Source organism: Colletotrichum scovillei (genome assembly GCF_011075155.1).
Source record: "Colletotrichum scovillei strain TJNH1 chromosome Unknown Contig00003, whole genome shotgun sequence".
Lineage (NCBI taxonomy): Eukaryota > Fungi > Ascomycota > Sordariomycetes > Glomerellales > Glomerellaceae > Colletotrichum > Colletotrichum scovillei.
Genome location: NW_023336261.1, coordinates 3,138,265 through 3,161,508, shown reverse-complemented (window position 1 = coordinate 3,161,508; position 23,244 = coordinate 3,138,265). Strand labels below are relative to the sequence as shown.

Sequence of the window (23,244 nt, the reverse complement as noted above, 5' to 3'; positions counted from 1 at the left end):
TGGATGGACGAAGTGCACTGCTAACGGCAAGGGAATGAAGTTCAGCGGGTGCCGACGGTGTCGTGAAAAGGGGTATAGCTGCGATCGGAAGCGCAGAGACTGTGCTGAGAAAAGCACATCTTTGCGTATCATGCTATCACTTGAATGTGGTCCATACGGGCGTTGTCTACCACAGACATGCAGCTCATCAATACATACTATCAACACATCATATATACGACTATTTACTAGCCAAGCAAGCATTATTCCACACCAGGCACCCAAAATCAGATGTCACCAGCGCCGTGCAATGAGAGCCAAATTGATCGCAATATGCGGACGCCGTTTGATGCCAGAAGCTATACCAAAACAGTGACTGACCACCCTCACTCTGCACCAATGAGGCTCTTCGGCAAGAAGGCCCAGACTGTGCCCACAACGGAGAGAATCGTGGAGATGGTCATCAAGACGTAGCAAAGCAGTCTCTCCTGGGGGGAGATCTCTTTGCTAAAGAGCTTTACGTAGAACGCCAAAGGTAAACTGGGGGCATGGTCAGATTCGTCTTCTCAGTCGACATCAGAGATCGAATAGGGGCAAACTTACAGCACACAAATCGTGAAGCACAAGGCACTTCCCATAAAGGCCATGATGCTATCGAACGCCGGGAAAAGTATAGAAATGACGAGGAAGACCAACACCGTGACGACACGGATGACAACCTTCATGATACCGCGAAAGGTGGCAGAGCGCCCAACCATGGCCGAGCTGTCGGCAACAGCTTGCTGGTGAATACCGGTCAAAACTTCCAGCGTGGCAACAATGGGTCGAGCGTTGAGCGGAATCTTGGTCAGGGGAATGATGGCGATGAAGATGCAGAGCAGGAAGTTAAGGGCACGGGGGTAGCCGCTCGTCTGGAGGATGTTGGCCGTGATCTCATCCATGACACCGTCGCCGTACATCAGGAGACCGACAACGGCTGTGAAAGCGTCCAAGAGGTACTAGTCAAAAGTCAGCAGTGAGCAAAGCGGTCGGGAAACGTATTGTGGCTACTGACGACAGATGTGAAGACCGTCTTGACGGCCCTCGGGTACTTGTGAGGGTGGCGCATGTCTCTGTAAATCTTGAAGAATAGTTAATATGCCGCACTTGCTCACCTAGACAAACGAATACTCACATTGGGGAATACACTATGGCCACCCCACGGGCTCATCAACAGGCCAAAACTCAGGGGCAGTGTACCCCAGTTCGCAGGGAACAGGTAGGTCGTGGCCGGCTCGATGAGAGAGCCCGGAGTCGTGGGCTTGATTAGTCCATCAACCACCAAAATCAAGACGACTGGCCTCATGCATTAGCAATCAGAGCTTGGCGTGGAGAGAGAAAGGTAACTTACTGCTGAAACAACACACAATACCAATAACGCTGGTAAAACTCAGGAGGCGCAGCGGGAGGAAGTTGAGGGGGATCATGATAATCGAACACAAGAGCTTCCACATGTTGACGCTCAGGAAACCCGGGAACAAGAGCGTCAAAGAATCGGCAAACAGGACGATCAAGGCGACGCAGGCAGCCAGCAATTCGAGGGTGAAGAGAATACTGGTGGCAATACGCGCGTTACGACCGTAAGAGATGTAGGCCAGGTCGGAGAATGTAATCAAACTGGCGTCGAGATCCATGCACTTTGCCAGAAGCCTGGCCGTGTACGCTGTCACCGCCGCAGAGCCTGCCAAGACGATCATGCCGCAAATCCAACCGGCGTACTTGATGCCCATAGGTAAACTCAACAGACCAACGCCGATTAGGACGCTGCGCCGTAGGTTAGAATTGTCTTGTCTTCCACTGCGCGCCAAAAAAGGGGCACCACTCACTTGATCGAGTTGAAGATGGTCTGGGGTAGCGTGGACTGTCCCTCCACAGTCAGGATAATCTTTCCGTCTTGTTCGACCTCCTTCACGAGAATGGGCATGTTCTCTCCATCAGGCACATTGCCCCCTGCCTCTTGCTGTTGGCGCCAGAGCTCACCGGCCTGGGCCATTGATGGCTCATCGACATCTGCAATCGTTCCATACGTCCTGTACGAGCTGAAACTTCCAACCAGGGGCGGGGTCGCCAGGTGAGGCGGGACCGCGAAGATGGACTGTGACGGTCGGCGACCACTCCCAAAGCTAGAACCACGGAAAGCTCCAGACAGCTCCGCCTCGACTGCCTTGCGCTCGCGGTCGCGGAAATCGGTCTGCACAGCGCTGTCGTCTGCGCCAGAAGCGGAAGAACCATTCTGATACGATGCGCTCGGTGCCGTCTCGGGGGTGGCCTCGAGGTGCTGCCTCAGCAGTGAGGTCCTCGGGTGGGAACCGGACTCGACATGGCTGCGAGAGTAATCGAGGCCATCGGTGGACGACGAGGCAATCGGGACCTGGTCAGGCGCGAAAACAAAGGACGGCCGTTGGGGAATGACTTCGGCAAAGCCTGCGGCACGCGCCCAACTGCGGGTGAAGGAGCGGATACTGTTGACGCCGCCGATATCTGTGATGGCGGCAAGGTGCCGCGTTACTGAAGATCTGTAGGAGGGGTTGATTAGCGGGGTGAACTGAGTGTGTCGTGCGCAGAGTTGCAGCAACAGAGACGACGGCAGCAAGCTGACGTCAATAATCTGCTACTCAGCTCGGGTCAGGAATAACAACCTTCTGCGACGAAGTCCGTGAGAACTGCTGCCGTAGTCACCGTCGTCATCTTCTCCCAGGAGCGACTGGTCCTCAGCTACGGCATTGGAGTCGATACTCACGGAGCGCTGGGGGGAGGCGCCCCGTTCGTATTCGTCCCAGGTGGACGGGTTTCTCGAGGGCATGGGGAAAAGCTCGTGGATTCCAGCAACAACAAAGGTTGGTTAAAGTCGTGCCCACGGCGTTCTTTTTCTACAACGACGAATCGAATGCAGAACGGTCGCGACAGGAACAGAGGAAGAGAGAGAGAGAGAGAGAGAGAAGAGGAGGGAGAGGGAAGAAAGAAAAATCTGTAGTCGACTCTTTGGGCAGGGTAGACGGTCGCGACTGGGCTATTGCTCGCGCGGGCGTTTTGAGCCTTGGAGGTGGTATATAAACCTGGTCGGGACGGAGTAGTCGCACACGGCGTGAGCGCGGCACCTTACTGAGTACGTACGGGATTTAGTAGTGTAAGGTAGTAGCAGGTCGAAAAGACCGTGTATCGATAAAAGGCAAATGTGCCTTATTCCTCTTACGCACCCCAAGCCCAAAGCAAGCAAAGGCTGCAAAGCAAAACCAAGGCACCCCTACTAAGGCCGGCCCCAAGTGGAGTCGTTGCGGGAGATGAGATGGGTTGCTAGTGCAAGTGGGTTGTCGGAAGCGTAGGTTGGGTCTTGTCGCGAGTGTCTGCTGAGGTCCGACTGGGTTTTTTCTATCCTGTCTGGCTCCAGTCTCCACGTCCAAGTGGATAGGAGGGCGGAACGACAGAGATAACAGCGGTTGGTGGCAGTGATTGTTACGTCGTGGCGTTAGGAAGAACTTTGAACCTGGGTTGTTCAAGACAAGAAGACCCAAGAGTCGAATGAATGGGTGTTAGTATGCTCGGTACCCTATTTGCGTGGCCGTATGTATACTAAGGTAAGGTAGGTAGTTTGCCGTGGGTCACGAGTAAGGAAGGAGTTTGGCGGGAGGAAAGCTGGAGAAAAGATTGGAAGGAGGACGAAGGTAAAGTTGGCCTGTATGTAAATGTTGGAAAGCCAAGGAAGGAACCCTCCTTCTCAACTTCTCAATCGAGTACCTACTCAGGTAAGGTAAGGTACATGAGAAGGACCACCGCGATCCTCAAGTCAGAAAAAGTCAATGCTTCTTTTGCCTCTTTCCACTCCCTCTTACCTTTCAAAAGGTTCAGATGAAGAGGGACAACTAAACCGTTAACGCCCCCAAGGTGCCCAACTGCCTTCTCCGAGGTAGGTAAGTAGCGAGTGTAGCCATGACTTTTGCATCTTGGAATTGAACGCACTGACACAGATCACTATCTAATTCTTAGGTAAGGTTGGGTAGGATGGGGTCCTGGGGGGCGGGCTGGCTATCGCCGGCCATATCTGCAGATATGTCATGACATGCATTAACGGAATCCGAGAAGGCAACCCGAGACTACGACGACGAATAGCAGTCGAGAGATGGCTCGATGCGGGAGCAGAAGGAGAGGATCGAGAGGGGTACCTCTGCCGAGAAGCGGAAGTGACATTGAGGCATCAACTGACAACTGCCAAATTACCAACAGGGAAACGCAGGAGAGACACGGGCGACAGAGGGGTTTTCACAGGACAAAGTAAAGCAAAGTCAGCTGGACGTCACAACCTTTGATTTTCATGACGCCGTCTGCATCGTCAAAAGTTGGTCGGCTTATCGCGTCGGCGTCTCTGGTTGGACAATGGCAGAGAATGGAACGACGCTCCTGCTGCACGTCGCCTGCAAGTGGCAGGGCCTGTTGCAGGGCCTTTGCAGCGGCCAGAACCTGCAAACTTTCAAACTTGAACTAACCCTGGCTCCGCCCTCTCCACTAGGTATCACCTAGCACAACCCCTCGACCCTCCCGGGTTGCTGCGCCGGCCAGCCTGCTTCTCTTCCATCTCTGCGCCTCTCTTTTAACCGTACCGTCCCACGGTATCACGGTACTGACTAAGGTACTAGGTAATAGGTGACGGACGTCTGCAGTACGTAATGTCGTCCTGCAAGTCTTTCGACATCATCTGCCATTGTCTATCCTGTTTCTTTCTTTTTATTCCTTGCCTCCACATGTTTTGCCTACTTACGGGACGATTGTGGAGTCTCATTATCAAACGGCTGACGGGCATTTTCTTAGCTAAGGAGGTTGGGCAATTCCTATTCCAACTATCGCATCCATAATTATAAGGTAACTCTCACTCGATATTCAGCGGCCGCCGGGCTGAAGGCCTCGGATATTGATAGATTCCATCCGTCCCTTCAAGATAACCGCCCGAGTCCCCCGCCCAGATCTCTCCGCATCCTATCTCATCTTACCTTACCTTGTTACTCACCGCTATTTGCATACTCTTCCCCCAAAAAGGACCACATGACATGTCATCCAAATGCCTTCCTGAGACAGGTTCATGCATGGAGGTTCAGATGCAAATGATGCCATCACCACCCCGCCAAGTAGCTAGTTTAGTACGGTGCCATATAATCGACTTCGCAACCTAGACTTTTCCCAAAAGTCAAAAACAAGAATCCTTGCAAGTAATCATCTGCCGCCGAGCCTCTCAATTTTTTACACTACCGCAGTACCCCAGATGCTCGAGCCTCAATTCACATGCCCTCAGCTTTCCGCGTCACCCGAAGAATCCTCGCAATTTTCGAGCATCTCATGACCAGTCTTATCCGCAAAAGACACAGCTCTAGCCAGATCGTGTTACACTCCCCCGGGCCTCGGACGAATTGGCAATGCACAGACTCTGTTGCCTTTTCTTTGTTCTCCCACTCTATTCCACGAGATCCCCGTTGCTCGAGACCTTGCCCTACGTTACAGGATAGATGTCTTTAGGGGTTAGTACACGCGGTAGCGTACGTTGACTGACTCTCATCAGCGCCGGCCGCTGGTCCTGTCCCACGTAGCATGCGCCTCAAGCCTCCTCTGTCTGTGTGCCCCTCTCTGAAGAGGACGATAGAATAATCCAATGAAGCATAGAGAAAAGCGCGAAGTGCAAATTTGAAACCTCATAATGATCGGTACATACTGTTCCCTAGAAAGTGTGCAATTAACCTTCGTTAGGTACGTTACTTGAGGCTAACCACCCTCCGATCCGAACCAAATCGATCAACATCTGGTCCGTCGTTGCTTCTTTTTTTGAATGTGCACGGTCCCTCTGTCATATTTCGCACACCACTTGCACTCTCACCTTACCAACCACAGCCAAGAGTACCTGTAGTATCAAACTTTCAGATTCGCGAGCATCACGTCTGACAGCAGCCTTCCACGCCTCGCACTCTAGACAATCAATTCGCTTTAGCTACTCCATTTTTCTCAGAGAATCATACATCACTAGCGCGCCAAAGGAGAAAACGAAAAAAGCAAATCTCATGACATGAAGACAACCTCAACCACAACCGCCGCAACAGCAGCGCAAACAACACCCAGCGAAGAAACAACCCCAATCGCAACACTCGTCCCCGTCCTCGCCATCCTCGACAGCTTCAACCACCGCAACAAGAACCAGCACCGCGTAGCCCGCTGGTGGGCCGCCTTTGACCTCCTCCGCCGCGCCGTCCGCCGCCTGCACGACGCCCTCGAGGCACAGGCCCGTCACCGCCGCGCCCTCAGCTTCAAGTCAAAGTCCTCTTCGTCCTCCTCGAAAAAGTCTGCCACAGCTGCTGGGGGCAACCCCACCAGCAGCGCTGAACGTCGTCAGAATGCGCTAGACGAAGATGTCGCTGCTAGGGTGCAGATGCTGCTAGAATCCACCATTCCCTCGTCCTTCTCGTGAGTTTCTACATTTCCTTCATTGATATACCTATTACCGATATTGACCCGAGGACTACAGAGCCTTCACACAACTAGCAGCAGACAAGCAACACGCCGCCCTAGGCCTGGTCCTCCTAGGTCTCCTAGCACGCATCAACTCAGCCGTCACTCTCCTGGCTCCTACTCCTGCTCCTGCTCCTCGGGAAAAGGCCACACCAGCAGGCAATGTCACTACTACCTCTTCATCATCTTCAGCAACCCAAAGTGCTGCTGCAGCCGCCGTGGCAGATGAGAGGCATCACCAGCAGCAGCCACGGCAACAATCCGATTCAAAGGGTCTCGGAGTGGCCATCTCTCGGGACCAACTCAAGCTTGCTGCGAAACCTTCAGATCAGCACCCATCATCATCACGGAATATCGATGAAGCATCACCCGCCATCCCTCAAAAGAAGCGAAAGTTGGCGAATGTGCCTCCTCTGGAGACTAAATCTAGCAAGCCAGCAAAGGAGCAAAAGCCAGTAAAGAAGAAGAAAAAGGTAAAAAAGACGGATGACTTTTCCGATTTATTCAGTTCCCTCATATAGAGACACCCACATAATAAAGATTCCCCAACAACACCAAACAAGACATCACATGGAGACAAGAGTCATGTAAAGCTTCAAATCTTTCATTAGCGACGGCTATTTGCTACGAGATTCCGACGTGTCCCTGCCTGTACGCCCCCTACCGGCCTGTGCGTCTCTCTTTGAGGATATTCCAAGACATAGACAGGGACAACCTGTTCCACCGCAAACGAAACCCTCCCTAGTAACAGAGCAACTCAACCTCTTCTCTTCGACACCCGCTGTTTGGTATACATCTCTGGCCACTAAACAAGCCTTCGCCGAGAAACATCAATTTCCCACGTACAGGTATCCGGTCCATGGCCGAGCGACATTTCTCTACTGGACGCTTCGGTAAGACCAGATACGCGCCCGCATATCACCAGAGCCGGTGGCGAAGTAGCCGCCCGTTGGGCTAGGAGCAACTGAAATGACTGAGTTCTTGTGGCCCTGAAGCATCAACTGCGTAGCGCCAGTGCGGGGGTCCCAGAACTGCACTCCACGGTCCTTGGAACCAGACATGACCCAAGCGGCATCGGGGGTAAGCGCGACAGAGAGAACGAAGTCCTAAGTACATTAGCGAATCGGTTCATGGATTTTGCAGGTATACAAATCTCTTACCCTGTGACCCTCGAAAGTCTTGACGCAACGGCCCCCCTTGGGTCCGGGATTGGGCAAGCCGCGAGGGGTGCTGAGCTCCCACATCTTGATCGTCTTATCCAAACTGCCACTGACGAGGTCTCTGCCATTAGGAGAGAAGGCAACACTGTAGACGCTGTCCTTGTGGCCATCGGGGCCTTCAAGACGCTCGAGCAGGTATCCCTGGTGGATGTCCCAAACGCGGACGCTCTTGTCGAGGGAACCAGCGGCAACGTACTTGGTGTCGGGAGAAATGGCAACAGTTGTGACACCGTCCTCAATAGTCAGGGTGAGAGTGTTGGTGCCCTGCTCGATGTCCCAGAGACGGACGGTTCTATCTCCACTACCAGAGGCAATCGTGCGACCATCGCGGGCAAAGTCGAGAGAGTAGATATCTTGCTCGTGGCCGGAGAAGGTGTTGCGAATCGTTCTGGACTGAATGTCCCAAACCTAAGAAAGAAGAGTCAGCTGAGCCCATACCAAAATGCCTTTTCGGTCAAACTTACTCTAATCAACTTGTCCTCAGCACCGGTAGCGAGGTACTTGCCGTCGGGACTGAAGCAAACGCTGCGGATGTACAGATCACCAGTGATATCCACAGTGTCGTCCTGAAGGACACAGAGCTTCTCGCCAGACTGAACATCGTAAATCTGAGCGGAGCGGTTGCAGCCGGTGGCTACGTACTTGCCGTCGTGGCTGAAGCGCACGCAGCAGACTACACTCTCGTGTGCGAGAGTGTGGACAAGATCGACATCCAACATGCGAGGCACATGTTGGTTAAAGATGACGAACCAGTCGTGACCCGATTTCTTTGAGTGAGGCGGCAGGCGATCAGGGTCAAGATCGCCAAGGGCGTTTCCCACCGGCGGAGCGTGGGGGCCCCCCATCCGCGCGTGATCGGGAGTAGGATGGCTGACTTGAGGCGACTGGGTGGCGCCCGGGAAAGGAATGGGAGTGTTGATCTGGGGCGTAGCCGGACCGACAGCTGCAGGTGGTCTTCCAATTCCACGTCTGCCCGGACCCGGCGATGCGGTGGTCTGGGGGGGCTGGGAGCCGAGCCCGTTAGATACGGGCCCACCGGGGCCCGGGGGGTACTGCTGGAAAGGCTGCTGCGACTGAGGCGGCGGCGGAGGCGGGACAGGCAGACCCGGAGGTCCCTGGGCCATCTGATGCTGCGGGCCCATTTGCTGGTCCTGAGGGGGAGGAGGGGGCGGAGGAGGGGCCAGCTGGCCCTGGCCACCACCGGTCATGATACCGTTGAAGAGACCGGTGCCGGGGGTGATGGAGGGGGGCTGTTGCGACGGGCCCGCGTGAGGAGGAGGACCGCCGATGCTAGGAGGCGCGTTTCCACGAGCTCCCTCAAGCTGGCGGCGGAGCATGGCAATTTCCTCTTCGTACCTATTCAAACGCTCGCTGTTAGCTTCTTGTGAAGGGACTCGGCTCGCAATCATTGACATCGACATACTTTTGCTTGAGGTTCATTTGCGCTTGCTCCATGGCGTACACCTTTTCCCTAACAAGCTGCATCTCCTGAACTTGAGCCTGGACTGGACATTCAATTAGCGTAACTGACGATAGGTGTCAAGCGCAATTGTCTTACTCTGGTGTTCATAACCCTCCGTCTGGCGCATCTGGGTGTCGAACTCGGATCTGATTTGGTCGAGGAGCTCATTGAGCCGGGCCGAGTTATTAGGGGGCACCGCGCCCATGGCGCGATGCGGATACATGGACATGGTTGCGGTTGGAGTCGACAGGAGTATTCAAGGTCGGAACCAAACAATTCGCGCCGGTGGGGTACGTGGTGTTGATGGAGATGAAGTGGTGGTGTTGATCAGGGAAAATATAACCGTAAGAAGCTGCTATTCGAGTGTCGATGACGGAAAAGATGCGTCGGGTTTGGTTTTGAGGTTGTCGTGGCTCGGAAAATTTAGCTGTTGCGGCTATGGGCCCCCCTTCAATCGACTGGATGCACTGAGGCACAAGGCGCGATTTGCCTTGGGTAAGGTCTATGGTGGTTGCGTTGACAGCGGCAGAGCCGTCCAGTCAGGAAAACGCAGATGGGTGCTGCGCGACGCGGATGGGATTCGATTGGCGTAAGGGGATGATGAGATGGAAAGGCGTTGTGCTCGCGATTGATGATGTTATGTGCGCGACGCGCGTGTCGAGTCTGTCACGGCGGAGATGGGGGAAAAGAGAGGAAGGGGAAGAAAAGTTCGGGTTAGGCAAGGCAGGTGGAAGGAGAGAAAGAGACCCGTCCAGAAGAGGCTGGCGAGTGGAACGAGAGGAGACGGTGCAAGGTGTAAGGTGCACAGGCGAAAAAAGAAGACGGATGGGAGCCGCCTGGGGATTTGATCCAAAGGTGGGTGCCCCATCAGAGGTGAACTGCTCTGTGCCGCCCCCCCTGGATCCAGGTGCACGCCAAGCTAAGGTAGACGACCGGGAGGTAGCTGGGTCAGTCGCGATACATGCTCAAGATGCAGCGGTACGGCACTAGGGGACCGCAAGCGAGCGTTGACGGGTATGGAGCAGGCATTACGGGCGACAGTCATGTAGCGTCAGGTATCGACCGGGACATCGCTACAGAGATGGAGCCCAGGTCTGTGCGTTTCTATGTTTTTTGTATCTTTTTATTTTCTGGTGAGCTGGCTTCAAAGGTGGGTCCCTTTCCATGTGTCGCTTGCTCCCAGCGGGTGTGGGTGGTTTCAATCTGCCCAGGCTTGGGATATGGTACGTGGGTACCTAGGTAGGCGGCGGCGACTGAATCGGTTCAGTAGGGCAGGGGGACCTTAGTGTTGACGCTAGCTCGCGGAGCGGGGGCGTGTTACTAGTGGGGCGGTGGGGTGCAGGTGCAGCCCGCTCTCTGTACCTCGTGCGTACCTACCTCAGTCTCGCAAACCTTCAGGTCCCGTTCTCACCAGCCTCGATGTTGCTCCCGCCATCTTGACTGGTTACCTGCATCGCCCAACCTGGTAGGTAAGCAACGACTTGATATAAATCCCCGAGTTGGTTCATTTCGCAATTTTGGTGTGGTGTTTCCTGCCTCTGTTTCCATTGGCTAGCAGATGCTTACACTGATGTTATATCCATAGAAGATCCTGCTACTCCGTAAGGTACATTCGGTCAATTTCGCGCTTTGTGAATTTCTTGCTTACCTACCTGGCGTACCATGCGATTGCCTACGTTACTGATGAAGCCTGATTCCAGCTACAGCTAAGAATCCACAGCATCGCCAGAGGCAACTACGGTGATCTGGCCAGAAGTCAAGCCTCGTGTGATTGAGCAGGACGAACAGAATCATCATGTTAGTTCTGGACGTCAATATATCGTAATATTTACTAAACACCACGGATGACAGGCTTGATATATCTAGCTGGTCGGTTCCAGAACCGGAAGCGTCGCTTTCTAGCATGGGCATCGGACACTTTGCTCTGTTCCACTAGTGAAGAAACAACTTGGATCGTGACGGGAGTACGAAGCAGATTCTGTCCGGCAAAGAAAACCCGCTCGACCGTTTTCCCAAACATCGGCAGAGCTCCGTGCAAGCTCGCGGCCCCAAAACTTTCGGACTACAAGTGTTGTTCATTCGCACGTACGCCGCTGCGGACGGATGTCACAACCCTGGCGGCAACCAACAAAAAAACACGTCCATTCATAGCCACGTACTACAGCGAGTATATTTGTTACCGGCACGCTCTTGAATTGCTGTGACATCAAGACAAGAGATGTTGTGCGGAAATGGGGGTTCGCCTGCATGCAACTGTTATGGGCGATAGCCGCCAGAAGGGGGGGGTGGTAAGTGCGGGCAGGCAAGCAGGTGGCTAAGGTGTGACGGTAGGGTTGGGTATTGCAGAAGAAGGCAGTTTGGGGAGTTATCGTGAGATGCAGCGCTGCCGCATGGAGATGCGCAACATGGAGATGCGGCCGACGAGGTGGCACCCACAACTGGCATGGCAGTGAGGCACCCACCAAAGCACCAGAGCACAAGCATCCAAGCACCCACTGGGCCAGGGCAAGCCGCATGGGGGGAGGGGTGGAAGAGGTGTGGATAACGCGTGCGTGGTACAGGGTTTGAGGGGGTGAAGCTGTGAACTGTGGATGGGTGGGCCATGGGTTGTGGTTGCGGGTGCGGGTGCAGATGCAGAATGTTCTATTGGAAGACGTGACGGGTTTCTTAGCTTTGAGGGCGGCTGCTGAGGAGCGAGGCACGGCAAGGGTTCAGCGAAAGGGGGGTGTGCGTGGGAGGAGAATAGGTAACAGAGAGAGAGAGAGAGACAGAGAGAAGCAGGAGAGACAGAGGAGGGAACCTGAGTGAAAGGGGGGTCCGAGGCACGAAATGGAAGTATCCGTGCCGTACTTACTGCGTATAGTACAGCACGGAGTAGTATACAGGACGAGAGGCGTGTGGGTGTGATGACTGTGAGTGAGAGGGTTGTGTCCGTGGTGGATCGTCTGGTCTGGTATCCGCAGAGCAAAGATGGAAACGAGGGAGAGTTTGACGACGTCTGAGAACCGGGAGAACCTGCGTCAACCTTGCTAAGTTATTAGCGGCCTAGCGCCTGCGCGTGTGCGTGAAGCCTCCCTGTTCTCTCCTACATGCCTTCCCAACTTCCTTAAGGAGGGTTATCTGTACGGAGTAATGTAAATGGTAACGCAGTTTTCGTATATACGAGTGGGAAAAGGTGGTAAACCCGCACCAGAACACAGATAGGTTTCTGTCAGAGTAAACATTAATTGCCGCTTTGGGATGTGACAATTCTTCGGTGAGCCAAGGTGAGAAGACGACATCTCACCTAGGTCATCTCGGCTCGTAGCAACACCGTATGGATAGTTGTAGCCGCTAATCGAAGATACCTTAATCAACATGAACCGCCCGGAGAGGACACTTTCCTCTCATCTCATAGTTGGGGCGCGGCGCGGACATGATGAGTGATGAAGCCCCCCGCAGGCAATAAGGTTGGGAGGGCGACCAAGCATGTTGCGTTCTTCGGCCATCCGCCCGCCGTGTCACACACCAAGGATCATGGCCCTTGGCCTGTGCTGTGGCCCATCCCATCGTGCCATCCTTCTCTTTACCATCATCCATGGAAGCTGTCGAAACGTTCCATGCCCGTCGGGCTCACTAGCCTTTGGATGTTGTCAGGTTCTAACTTTTCCTGACATGTACGAGAGGAAGAGGATGCCGAAGGGGAGAAAAGGCAAAAACCAAATCCATCGGTATACGGATAGACCCACGTACAATTAGCAGGACCTTCGGCGACCCCCCGCGTCTCGGCATCGCCAACAATGTCATGGAGGCATTCCCGTTGTCGCATGCATGCGCCATGCAATGCCATTATTAGCGCGATTACGGTGGTACCAGACATTCATGAGCGTACACTTACCGTGCAGTACATACACAAAACTCTGGGGGGGGACTTTGTTGGAGCTGTTGTGGTAGCACAGGTCTTGCCCCATTCCACACCCTCTCTTGACGATGATTTCTTTTTTCGCTTCGATTTCATTCCTTCTTCCTCTCTTGTACATATTCTGCTTATTGCTAGTACGCGCGCAAAACCACCCTGTCGACAGGAATATGACCAGATTGATCAAAGTGCAACACACTATCCGTAGACATTGTCAGCGACCATATCATGCCACACCACAAAGCTGCAAAAGCTGACAACCGGGTCTGCAGATGAAGACGCCTCTTATTATGTCGCCGTGTCTGAAAGTTAATAGACAGAAAACACACGGTGGATCTCGATGAGCTGGAGGGAGGTTTTTTCTTCCGAGCAACTCAATACTGTGTCTTCTTGCCTATCATATCAATCGCAAGACCATTTGAAGCAGGCACAGCAGGCTGCCCTAAGTTGCTGGCTACTTTGGCATGGTTGGAACCGGTCATCCTATTTCGTTGATCTGCATCAATTTTTTAAACCCCCGGTTGACATACCACGACTACAATGTATTCCGGACAGGTCCATTAGCTGTCGGCGGGTGTGCACCTCTTTCGGAGTGAAGATCCAGACCGCTCAGGAGCGTGGCTGAGGCAAGAGGGTCAACAAGGAGGGGTGTGAAGCGCGGTTGGCGATGGCCGCATGATGAGGTGCCCCCCAACATCAGCTGGCGGTCCCGCGACAAACAAGGCGGCGGTTCTGGGTGCCTTAGCGTTGGGGTTCGAATATCGGAAGGGTAAGGTGAGTTCCGGGTAGAATGAGAGAGCCCAAGCTGATTGAGCGGAGAAGGTGCCCAGCTGAGGTAAGCAGCCCTGATGGGCCCGTGGTGAGACTCGGTCAAGGACGGTTCACCGAGTAAAGCGATGTGCCTTCCAGACAGGGCCTGTAGTACCGCTGGCCGTCCTGAATCTTCTCCTATTGGCGTATTTCCATTTACCACATCATAAGCGGTCTAACAACTATACGCCAGGCATTCCGTTCGCTCACTAGGATATAGAGATCGACGAAATGTTCATTATTTCCTCGACTCTTCACTGTATCAAGGCTGAGAGGAAAGCACTGCTGATATATTTCCAGTTGGAGGCTCACCGAGCTGACTCTCGACAGGATAGCCAAATAGTACGACCCCAGTCGCTCCGCCGAAGCGCCGGTGCTTAATGGTCCACCTTCGACAGACAGGCTTCCTTTCACCGTTCAACCGTCATTTTGCAGACGTTCTAGACACTCTTCGTGACCGTAGTGTACCATTCGCAGCAAGGGTGCGATGATCGGCATCCGCGTTAGGGTGACCTTACAATAAGCTGTTCCCCGTGCCAGCATCCAATGTCTACTAGACCAACTTTGAGAGCTTGTTGCATCATCGAAAACTCTTCTGTACTGTAACACACCCAAAGGAAACCTTCGCAGTCTTGCGCTCGGTTCGGATCCCGAGAAAGCGGCACCAACGATCTGCCCCAAGCGCGTCGTCATTTCCTTTATCAGCACTGGCATCGCTTTCATTACGCCTGCCAACGCTTTCGCAATTGTCAGGCATGCCCGCTTGATCCAGCCTAGAATATGATGGGGCGATCTGAATATTTTGGGAGACCCTGCTGCCGATGACACAGAATCACACCAGGCTACCCGGGCCCCGAAATCACCAATTGGCCATGTCGATGATGCAGAATTGCCCTACAACAGCATTCAGATTGATAGGCTGGGTTTCGCCACTACTTCCTCAAACGCACCAAGGAATAGACCCTCAGTAGCTTCTAGGTATGCTGCACTGGTTGGCTGTCTTTGCATGTGAAACAAACAGATGGCACACGCAGAGAGATGGCACTAACCAATCTGCCAAAGCATCCAGATCTTGAGGCGCAGGTATCATCAAATCAGACCACCACCCCAACCACAGCGGCGGGACATTAGTAGATGACTTGACGGGAAACCGAATACGAGTCGGCTGCTTCTGATTCGCCAATGGTTTGCTGCGCCAGTGGGGTCCCTGGCCTTTCCACCTAATTTGAGCCAAAAGTCCAACGTCAAAAACTGGTCAACGCGGGCCCTGGAAAAGCCCATCCCGCTGGATCATGCGATTTCCCAAGTGACGAACTGCCCACTGGGACATTACCTCGGACGAGTCTCCATGGACACAATGGGCTTGCGTACACCGACTCTTCCGAGTTTCGCAGTTGTCCGCCCTTGACTGGAGATGAGTTAGATACAGTTAAAAGAAGGGCTAATCCCGCCCAGGGATATCTGCTACCCCTTCGTCGAGAGCTTGTTCGGCCTTGAGTTACAGCAACACTTGTCATCTTGACGCCCGTTCTTGTGTTCGATTGTCATCTCAGCTGGGCCTTACCCCCAAACTCTAAGATCGGGTACGTGCCAGTGTTGAGGGACCTCGATCGAAGCGTTGACAACCTTGACACCTTAAACCTAGGTCTTCTGGTCCCCTTTTTCTCTGAGCTTCGCCGTTCGACCAACATCCGCCATATTCAGAGTAGAATCTGCTGGCTGTCGACGTTGGCTCAGTCTCTCGTTGCCGGCATTTTGTCATTCAACCGCCGGCGTTGCAAACGTCGGACAAGCCCAGGTTGCAGTCTGCTACAAGCTTCACAGCAATATCCCTGTCCAAGTCTTCTGGTGGAAGCTCTTACCGACACGAAAGCAAACGCTGCCGATCCCGCCCCTGGCTGTGTCCCCGTCGCTCGGAAGCCAGGCCCATTAAACCGGAGGTAAGGCGGATCTGCCCACCTTCTCATGGCCCCAGGATTTCTATTAAACATTCGATGATCTCAGACCCCACCGAGTTATCCCGGCCGCGACCCTCGGCAACTTTGCGACCTCGATTCGTCTACGACTTATAACCTGGATTCGTGCTGGTCCGTTGCGCATACGTGACTACCGGCCCTTCTCTCCTCAACTGCGATCGTTGCTTTGGATATTGCTGCAGTAACCCTAGTGGCCATCCACCGATTGCTCTTCGATTCGACACATCATGGATGTCGTTCTCGAGGTTGTCGATACCTTTGTTGGCGACCAGCTCTACGCCAAATTGCTCCCAACCGGTTCAGCTCCTTACGACTTCCCTCACCACGCGAACGCCACGGCGCAACCGATATCGACATGGCAGTATAAGCCCTCGACACAAATGCTCTACCTCGAGCCTTCCGAAGCCGCATATATGAGCGCCTGGCCAAGAGATAATATCTTCCGACAGTTCGCATCTCTCTTCCTCGTCACATGGTACGTTGTTGCTACAGCTCCGCCACCCTCACCATGTTCCTGACCGAGCTCACCAACACTGCGAATAATACCAGGTTCTTCGGCATTCTCAACTACTTTGTCTTCGCGACTCTATCGTACATCTTCATCTTTGACAAGAAGACTTTTAGCCACCCAAAGTTCCTCAAGAATCAGATCCGTCTCGAGATGAAACAGGCCAACATGGCCATGCCGGTCATGGCAATCTGCACCGCGCTCACCTTCGTCGCCGAGGTGCGCGGCTACTGCAAGCTCTACGATACCACCGAGGAGGGCCCCGGCCGTTGGTACGACTATGCGCAGTTCCCGCTCTTCATCCTCTTCACCGACCTGTGCATCTACTGGGCTCATCGGTGGCTGCATCTCCCGCTCGTCTACAAGCACCTTCACAAGCCTCACCACAAGTGGATTATGCCCTCGCCCTACGCAAGCCACGCCTTCCACCCCCTCGACGGCTTCGCGCAGTCGGTCCCGTACCACGTCTACCCGATGCTGTTCCCTCTCAATAAGCTGGCATACGTTGCACTGTTTGTGTTTATCAACTTTTGGACCATTCTCATCCACGACGGTGAGTACATTACCGACAACCCCATCATCAACGGCTCAGCGTGCCACACCGCCCACCACTTGTACTTCAAGTAAGTTTCTGACAACGTAAGAGAGCCGAGAGCTTCGCACTTTCTGACAGGACTTGGCAGCTACAACTACGGTCAGTTCACCACCCTCTGGGACCGTCTCGGTGGCACTTACCGCAAGCCCGACCTAGCCTGGTTCAACAAGAAGACCAAGATGGCCAAGGAGACGTGGGAGTCCAACATGAAGGAGATGGAAGACATCCAAAAGGAGGTTGAGGGCGACGACGACCGCCAGTACGTTGCCGCCGAGGCAAAGAAGACGAACTGAGAGCCAGTCTAAAGTGTGCTGGACACGCTCAGCGTCAAAAGCCAGCCCGCAAGTGAACAGCTGAAGAATCCACTTTCTAGATATTTGTAATACTTTGGCTCTGGCCATACCTTTGACTGTATATATACAAAGCGGCACAATGGAATGCTGGGCGCAATATGGACGGATGATGGTGATATAATGGGAGCGAAGCCATCTGACGGTCTGCGGGTATGGACGGACCCAGGGTGTAATAGCTAGTAGCGCAACTGGACCCTTTAGAGGTTCCAGAATGCCAACTCGAAAATGACACGAGGTTTGAAGAACACACTAGCAAATGTCGAGGAGAAGAAGGACTCGATTATCACATCTACCGGACTTCCGGAAGCCTGTGCGATCTCGTAGGATGGACATGTTGAAAAGTTGGGTCACGGAGTCAAAAAAAAAAAAAAGAGGATGAATACGTGGAGGTAACAAGAGTGAAAATCCATTGAGGCTGTATCACGCAAGCTCTACGTTGACAGATAATACCAAAAGAAGACGCCGATCCATACCGGCGCAAAGAAGGCTTTGTCAACCAGACCCTTAGAAAAGTCCACCACCGGGAAACCCAAGATAATACAACATAGAAAAAAGAAAAAGAAGAGGGAAAAAAGCTCGCTCCAACGCCTGTTTGCCCTAGGAAGTAGTGGAATGTCGAAGAGTTGAGAAGCAAGGAAAAGTAGTCGGTGGCCTGTTTGGGCGCGTTAAAAGGATTTGTGGTTGTTGGAGGTGAAGGCTTGGGAATATTGAGTTATGCTCCGGTGCAAAGTGATCAGGAATGATCCTTCGTGGTCATTTCCCTCCTCTCGAATGAGATATAACGGTGTAGTCGTCGGTAGTTCGTATCGCAGTCTAGTGCAAATATATGCTGCAAACGACGTTTCCCGCCTGCCCGAACTGTGTCGGGTATCCCCTTTTCGCCTCTCTCATTCTCTCTCCCCTCCGCTCGTTCTCTCGAGGTAGCTCGTGCATGCCTCGCCTAGCTGAACGTGACAGCCTTGGGATCTAAAGGCCTCCCATCCGGCCCGATACCGTTGGCCTTGAAGCGCTGCTCCATGTACACCCTGCGCGCGTCGTCAAACTTCATGCGGCGCTTCTTCATGATCTTGAGAATCTCCTTCTTGCTGCGATCGTCGAGCCCTGCGCGGCTGTCGCCGGATTCGACGTTGCCCGCCAAGTCAAAGGTCGAGCTCGAGAGGCCAGCGTCGATGTCGCCGACGAAGGAGGAGGGTAGACGGGAGTAGATGTAGTCGCGGCCGGGGATCGGGAGGTCGGGAACGAGGTGGAGCCAGTGGCCGCGGGTGAAGTAGAGGGCCGTTGCACTGATGAGGAGGAGGAACGAGACGGAGTAGAGGAGGTACGACATCTTGGGCGACTTTCGCTTTCGAGGGCGCGGTTGAGATGGAACGACGTTGGGCTGGTGGCCGATACGCTGGTGTGGTTGCTTCGCGATCGCCGGCTGCTTAGGTGGCTAGACTCCGAAAAGCTAGTGGTGGTGGTGATCGTCGTGGTTTAGAATGAACAGAACGGAAGGCAAGGGAAATGAATAGTGTGGAAAAAAGAAGTCACAAAGAGAACGGTGTTTTGGCGAAAACGGTCAGGGACTGCCGTTCGAAAGGATCAAACGATCATGTCGGGATCTGCAAGGAGACAGACGGTCGCGTTTGACTCCAGGCAGAGTGAGGTTATGCGGAATGGAAGTGTAAGTGGTGAAATTCGGCGACGAGCCAGGCGTACCGACCGACGTACGATGATGTGGAGGTGCAGTGGTGCAGGCTGCGTAAGTGCGCTGGACACTAACACTACTCAGGCTCCCCAGTTGGCCTCTTTTGGGAATGGGAGAGAGCCCGCAGGGACTCTGCGTCGCTGAAGGTGGACTCGGGCTGTCACTGCCCCCCGTAATCCCGTCTGATCCTGAAGCTTTTGGACTTCCATGGGGATCCACTTACTAAGGTCGAGCATGGAGCATTCGAAGGCGTACGTAACTTGTAAGGCTTGGGCGCAGGGCAAGCGCAGGGTTCCGCGGCAGGGGCCAGGGCCGCCAGGGAGGCCGCTACGGATGCCGACGGGCAAGCTTTCATTTGCATCACGTGAATGGTTCCGCCCCCGCCAGCTGGGTCACCCTACCCACCGGACGTGCTGCAGCTGCCATGTGGTTCCGCCCCCGCCAGCTGGGTCACCCTACCCACCGGACGTGCTGCAGCTGCCATGTATTCGTACCTTCCACGGCGAACAAAGCTGGAGACGACTGAATGATCCCAGAGCCGACTCAGTACTTACATTGCGTTCCTGGTCTTCTTTGGAGGTGACTATGTCGAGGTCGTTGAAGACTGTACATGAGTTACTTCAACTGCCTTATCTGTGGACATACTCTTAATACCACTCTTCGTGGTTAAGGCCACGCAACGAGGAGGTGAAAGGCAATTTCAATGACACACGTAACTAAAGCTTTTCCAAAAGAGAGTCCCAGAAGATACCCCAAAGCTCGGCCCCTGGAAACTTGATCACCCCGGTAGCTGGGCCCAACCGGCGCTCGCAACTTGGAAACCGTCCTCCGGCCCGAGAAAGGCGGGCAGCCTCCGATAAATGTTTGCTATTGAAGAGCGAATGTGCCTCAGCTTCGGCGCCTTGATAGTGAACATTTATACAATTTTGTAGCCAGTGTTGTCTAAATATCCAACGATAGAGTAGCTGTACCTATATCACACATTATTCCATCGGCTGTCTCAACCTGAATGGGGGGAGAGCCTCCCAAAAGCAACAGAGCTATTCTGATATACTGCCTATAAGATGGTTCGAGTTTTAGAGATAGGCGGTGGGTTTCGAACATATAGGTGCCATCAGCCGTTGGACCATGTATGTCATGGTCACGATCTGGAAACGGTGTCATGTAGAAACAGTAGCTTGCTGGAATAACATGACGATTGCATACCGGCAAACGAGAGGTATTGCTATACAATCATTTCCCAGATGTTTAGCCTTGCCTCTGAGCGGGGAAGCAACGGTGTGAATAGCATATCTTCATAGTCCCGCAGCAGAGCGATACTGTGCATTTAAGAGTGGAAAGCGCCTTGTCGGTGCCCAAGAGGCAACCTGCTTTGTTGCCATTATCCTTCTGGATAGCTCACGAACAAGAACATCGTCAACTAGAATACTAAGATGGTGTAACAGTATGGAATAAGTTCTGAAAGAAATGGTGATCCAGGTCAGAGCCACAGGTCGGCGACTTTACCTGTTTGGCGTTGTGCACGTATACGAAGACGAATCGTTCGGTCGAGCCAGATGGTGAAATGAGCTAGAGCGCCTACCCTGGCAGTGCCTCTCACAGACGAGTTCGACTCCCTTACAGAGGAGGTTCGACAACGGATATGCAGTGTCTTAAATACCTCAGGATTGGCAAAGCCGGCCTCTTTGTCAACGTACCATACCCGTTGTCATGAAGTACTACACAAGAGGCTGGTAAGACGCACCCATAGAGAACCAATAGTTTTTATTTGTAGGGCGAGAAGATGCCCTAGCTTAGGCTCGGGATATGTCTATCGGATGTCTAGGCTGGGCCCAGTGGCATGACATCGAGCCGAATGATGGATTTGTGTGAATCACTTGAACGGTAATCATTAGCTACACTCGGCACTAGAGCATTGACAGTCAGCGAAGATTCTCTGGAGAGATGCCTAAACTTTGGGCACTTCAACACCATACCTTAGAGTGTGTCGGTCCTAGTCGTGTGGTTCACTTGTGTGCCTCGAATTAAACACCATGAATATATCGCTCGTTGAATAGGTCGATTCAGGCCGTAGTCAAACATGTTATCAACTGGGGAACCAGGAAATACGAGAAATGGCATAGAAAAGAAGGCCGGGCATTACAAACCCTATCCAAGAACGGCAGTTGATGATTGATTGTTTTGCGACAGTCAAGTTCTTGAGCTCAGGCACGGATATTGGAATAGACGCAATACTCGACGCTTTAATCCTGAGACGATCTCGAAAACAGCTTGAACCTGCCGCTTACTAGTACAATCGAGAACTGAATTCGCGAAGTCGGAAAAGTATTATCCGCAATTGCGGTCCACTAACATGACGAGGACGAGGTTGTCCTTGAAGCCAGTTTGGGATGCAAGTGCACCGCCATCACCAGCCACATCCAGACTGGCCCGCCGGGGAGGGCTTTTGTGCCCCGGAGGGGAACTCGGTGTGGCGTCGCCGATGGAATGAGTGGACCCAAGAGACGCTAGTCCGCAAAGCGACTGCTAAGCGATAGCCCACACATTCAATTCAGGCCATTGAATTCTACGAACACGCAGACCGGCATCAGAGCAATCGTGAAGGTATTCATCAACCATTCCGTGATCCCTCAAATCAGTCAAAATGGCCGCCACTCTGCCCAACGTTTCCGCCGACCTGATCTGGGAGGTCGTCCGTAAGTTTCACCGCGGCGCCCGGCTGCCAGCGATGCCGAACTCGGCCTGAATGCACAATTTTGCTCACAACTGCTTTTTTTCGATACAGGCGCCCAGAATGCGTTCCTGGTCAACCGCAACGACGCCGGCGGTCTCCAGCTCTCCCGCGACCCCCTTAACCTGGTCAACAAGCACTCCCGCAAGGTATGTTGGGACCGAATAGTCAGAATACTGGCGGGGTTGAAGTGCATTTTTAACTAACTCATATTGCAGTACGCCGGTTTCGTCAACGACAAGGTACGATTACACCCCAGGCCGATCGAACTCGATATTCCTCCCTCGCTCGAACGATTCGACCCTTCCCAACATCAAATAACACAGAGATGACTGACATGTGACGGTTAGGCCATCGGCGTTGTCCCCAACGAGAAGGGTGGTGTCAAGGTGATCAGCAAGAACCAGAAGAACTTCAACAAGCCCTCCAAGGGCTACACCGAGGTCACCTACGGCGGCAACAAGTCTTCCCGCAAGTGAGTTTTGTACCACCGCTACAACCACAAACTTGCTGTCGCAATGCGGCACATGGAACGGGAAAAGCACAAGGATTCAGGAGAACAAACAGATGACTGACGCCTGTCGAACCATAGGACCTACTCCGCCGTTGCCCGCCAGGCTGCCGCCGGCGGCTACCGTGGCGACCTCCGCGAGGCCGCCGTCCAGCGCGTCTCTGCCATCCGCCGCTCCCAGCGCGCCGTCAAGGCCACCCCCGAGAAGAAGCCCCGCGGTGTCAAGGCCAAGGCCGCCGCCGCTGCCGAGGCTGAGGCATAAATGTTGAGATGCTGATTTAGCGGGACGAAAAAAGAGAAAGAAACAGGCTTGGTTTGGGCGTTACGTCGAGCAAATAGAGAATACCTTTTTGAGGGACACAGGCGAAACAAATCAAAAGCTTGAGTCAAAGGCCACAAAATAATGACTGGGACTGGTTTTTCGTTTGCTCCAAACGAGTGTTGCTGCTTTCCCCCCTTCGCATTTGATGCCATGCGTGTGAGGGATTTGTGAGGCTCTGGGCCAACGACTTGGGAGGGTGATGATGATGCATGTTGAAGTATACCTTATCTTATGCCACGACGCGCGCCTGCACAGAAAGGAAAAGCTCGGAGTGGGAGTGGAGTGACGGTGGTCGAAGAGGCCGACATCGAGATAGGACAGTAGCCGGACTACGGGTCATGGTGTTGTTGATGCCGTGGTCCTCGGCCCTCACCCGGAGTTGCCCGACTAGAGTAGAGGGCGAATTCCTGCTGAACCTCGGGACCACGGGCAAGCATCGGAATGTCGAGGGTGTCATTCCGGCTTGAGCCATACCATCTTCCTACGTTGCCCCCCAAAAATGTTGTGTAGCGGAGCGATGTATTAATTGCAGTTTGTTGTTGGAGTATTGATGAACGATGAAAGCCAGGGACGCTTCTACGTCTTACACGGAGTAAGTCTTCGCCGACATTGACCTGATTGAGATACGTGGAATGGCACCTGCGCATACATGGCGGGGTAACTTTGCCAG

The 23,244-nt window shown here is 53.5% G+C and overlaps 6 protein-coding genes across 6 annotated transcripts; 3 read left to right on the top strand and 3 right to left on the bottom strand.

The window, feature by feature from the left end:
- Window positions 1-170: 170 nt before the first annotated feature.
- Window positions 171-3,909, bottom strand: HER10_EVM0001641 (transmembrane amino acid transporter). Its single transcript, XM_035471383.1, has 7 exons — window positions 2,658-3,909; window positions 1,845-2,534; window positions 1,370-1,782; window positions 1,154-1,314; window positions 1,034-1,099; window positions 583-977; window positions 171-519 (listed from the first exon to the last, which is right to left on the bottom strand). Exons 1-7 carry the CDS (start codon window positions 2,819-2,821, stop codon window positions 366-368), a joined length of 2,043 nt encoding a protein of 680 aa, XP_035335669.1. The 5' UTR covers window positions 2,822-3,909; the 3' UTR covers window positions 171-365.
- A 1,764-nt stretch (window positions 3,910-5,673) lies between these two features.
- HER10_EVM0010903 (uncharacterized protein) lies at window positions 5,674-7,022 on the top strand (the record flags this gene model as incomplete). The annotated part of the gene is made up of 2 exons (XM_035480348.1): window positions 5,674-6,456; window positions 6,518-7,022. Exons 1-2 carry the CDS (start codon window positions 6,062-6,064, stop codon window positions 7,020-7,022), a joined length of 900 nt encoding a protein of 299 aa, XP_035336515.1. The 5' UTR covers window positions 5,674-6,061.
- Window positions 7,023-7,111: 89 nt separating this feature from the next.
- HER10_EVM0012641 (WD domain-containing protein) lies at window positions 7,112-9,983 on the bottom strand. Its single transcript, XM_035482033.1, has 5 exons — window positions 9,280-9,983; window positions 9,145-9,226; window positions 8,186-9,077; window positions 7,662-8,129; window positions 7,112-7,607 (listed from the first exon to the last, which is right to left on the bottom strand). The coding sequence occupies exons 1-5, from the start codon at window positions 9,410-9,412 to the stop codon at window positions 7,380-7,382; spliced, it is 1,803 nt and encodes a 600-aa protein (XP_035336686.1). The 5' UTR covers window positions 9,413-9,983; the 3' UTR covers window positions 7,112-7,379.
- Window positions 9,984-15,174: 5,191 nt separating this feature from the next.
- HER10_EVM0013387 (fatty acid hydroxylase superfamily protein) lies at window positions 15,175-19,145 on the top strand. The gene is made up of 3 exons (XM_035482748.1): window positions 15,175-16,342; window positions 16,417-16,998; window positions 17,059-19,145. The coding sequence occupies exons 1-3, from the start codon at window positions 16,095-16,097 to the stop codon at window positions 17,261-17,263; spliced, it is 1,035 nt and encodes a 344-aa protein (XP_035336753.1). The 5' UTR covers window positions 15,175-16,094; the 3' UTR covers window positions 17,264-19,145.
- On the bottom strand, window positions 18,264-18,650 carry HER10_EVM0005011 (uncharacterized protein; the record flags this gene model as incomplete). The annotated part of the gene is made up of 1 exon (XM_035474637.1): window positions 18,264-18,650. The coding sequence occupies one exon, from the start codon at window positions 18,648-18,650 to the stop codon at window positions 18,264-18,266; it is 387 nt and encodes a 128-aa protein (XP_035335991.1).
- A 2,426-nt stretch (window positions 19,146-21,571) lies between the features above and the next one.
- Window positions 21,572-23,011, top strand: HER10_EVM0005120 (ribosomal L28e family protein). Its single transcript, XM_035474744.1, has 5 exons — window positions 21,572-21,706; window positions 21,796-21,890; window positions 21,960-21,983; window positions 22,092-22,216; window positions 22,334-23,011. Exons 1-5 carry the CDS (start codon window positions 21,655-21,657, stop codon window positions 22,512-22,514), a joined length of 477 nt encoding a protein of 158 aa, XP_035336002.1. The 5' UTR covers window positions 21,572-21,654; the 3' UTR covers window positions 22,515-23,011.
- The last annotated feature ends 233 nt before the right edge of the window (window positions 23,012-23,244 follow it).

Bases quoted from the DNA above. Each gene is read 5' to 3' on its own strand.
- HER10_EVM0005120 (XM_035474744.1), top strand. From the start codon at position 21,655: ATGGCCGCCACTCTGCCCAACGTTTCCGCCGACCTGATCTGGGAGGTC. The intron at 21,984-22,091 runs GTACGATTACAC...TGTGACGGTTAG, and splicing joins CCGGTTTCGTCAACGACAAG to GCCATCGGCGTTGTCCCCAA. The intron at 22,217-22,333 runs GTGAGTTTTGTA...GTCGAACCATAG, and splicing joins GGCAACAAGTCTTCCCGCAA to GACCTACTCCGCCGTTGCCC.
- HER10_EVM0012641 (XM_035482033.1), bottom strand. From the start codon at position 9,412: ATGTCCATGTATCCGCATCGCGCCATGGGCGCGGTGCCCCCTAATAAC. The intron at 9,078-9,144 runs GTATGTCGATGT...GCGTTTGAATAG, and splicing joins CAAATGAACCTCAAGCAAAA to GTACGAAGAGGAAATTGCCA. The intron at 7,608-7,661 runs GTAAGAGATTTG...TAATGTACTTAG, and splicing joins AGACTTTCGAGGGTCACAGG to GACTTCGTTCTCTCTGTCGC.
- HER10_EVM0013387 (XM_035482748.1), top strand. From the start codon at position 16,095: ATGGATGTCGTTCTCGAGGTTGTCGATACCTTTGTTGGCGACCAGCTC. The intron at 16,343-16,416 runs GTACGTTGTTGC...GAATAATACCAG, and splicing joins TCTCTCTTCCTCGTCACATG to GTTCTTCGGCATTCTCAACT. The intron at 16,999-17,058 runs GTAAGTTTCTGA...AGGACTTGGCAG, and splicing joins GCCCACCACTTGTACTTCAA to CTACAACTACGGTCAGTTCA.
- HER10_EVM0001641 (XM_035471383.1), bottom strand. From the start codon at position 2,821: ATGCCCTCGAGAAACCCGTCCACCTGGGACGAATACGAACGGGGCGCC. The intron at 1,783-1,844 runs GTGAGTGGTGCC...CCTACGGCGCAG, and splicing joins ACCATCTTCAACTCGATCAA to CGTCCTAATCGGCGTTGGTC. The intron at 978-1,033 runs GTCAGTAGCCAC...ACTTTTGACTAG, and splicing joins AGACGGTCTTCACATCTGTC to TACCTCTTGGACGCTTTCAC.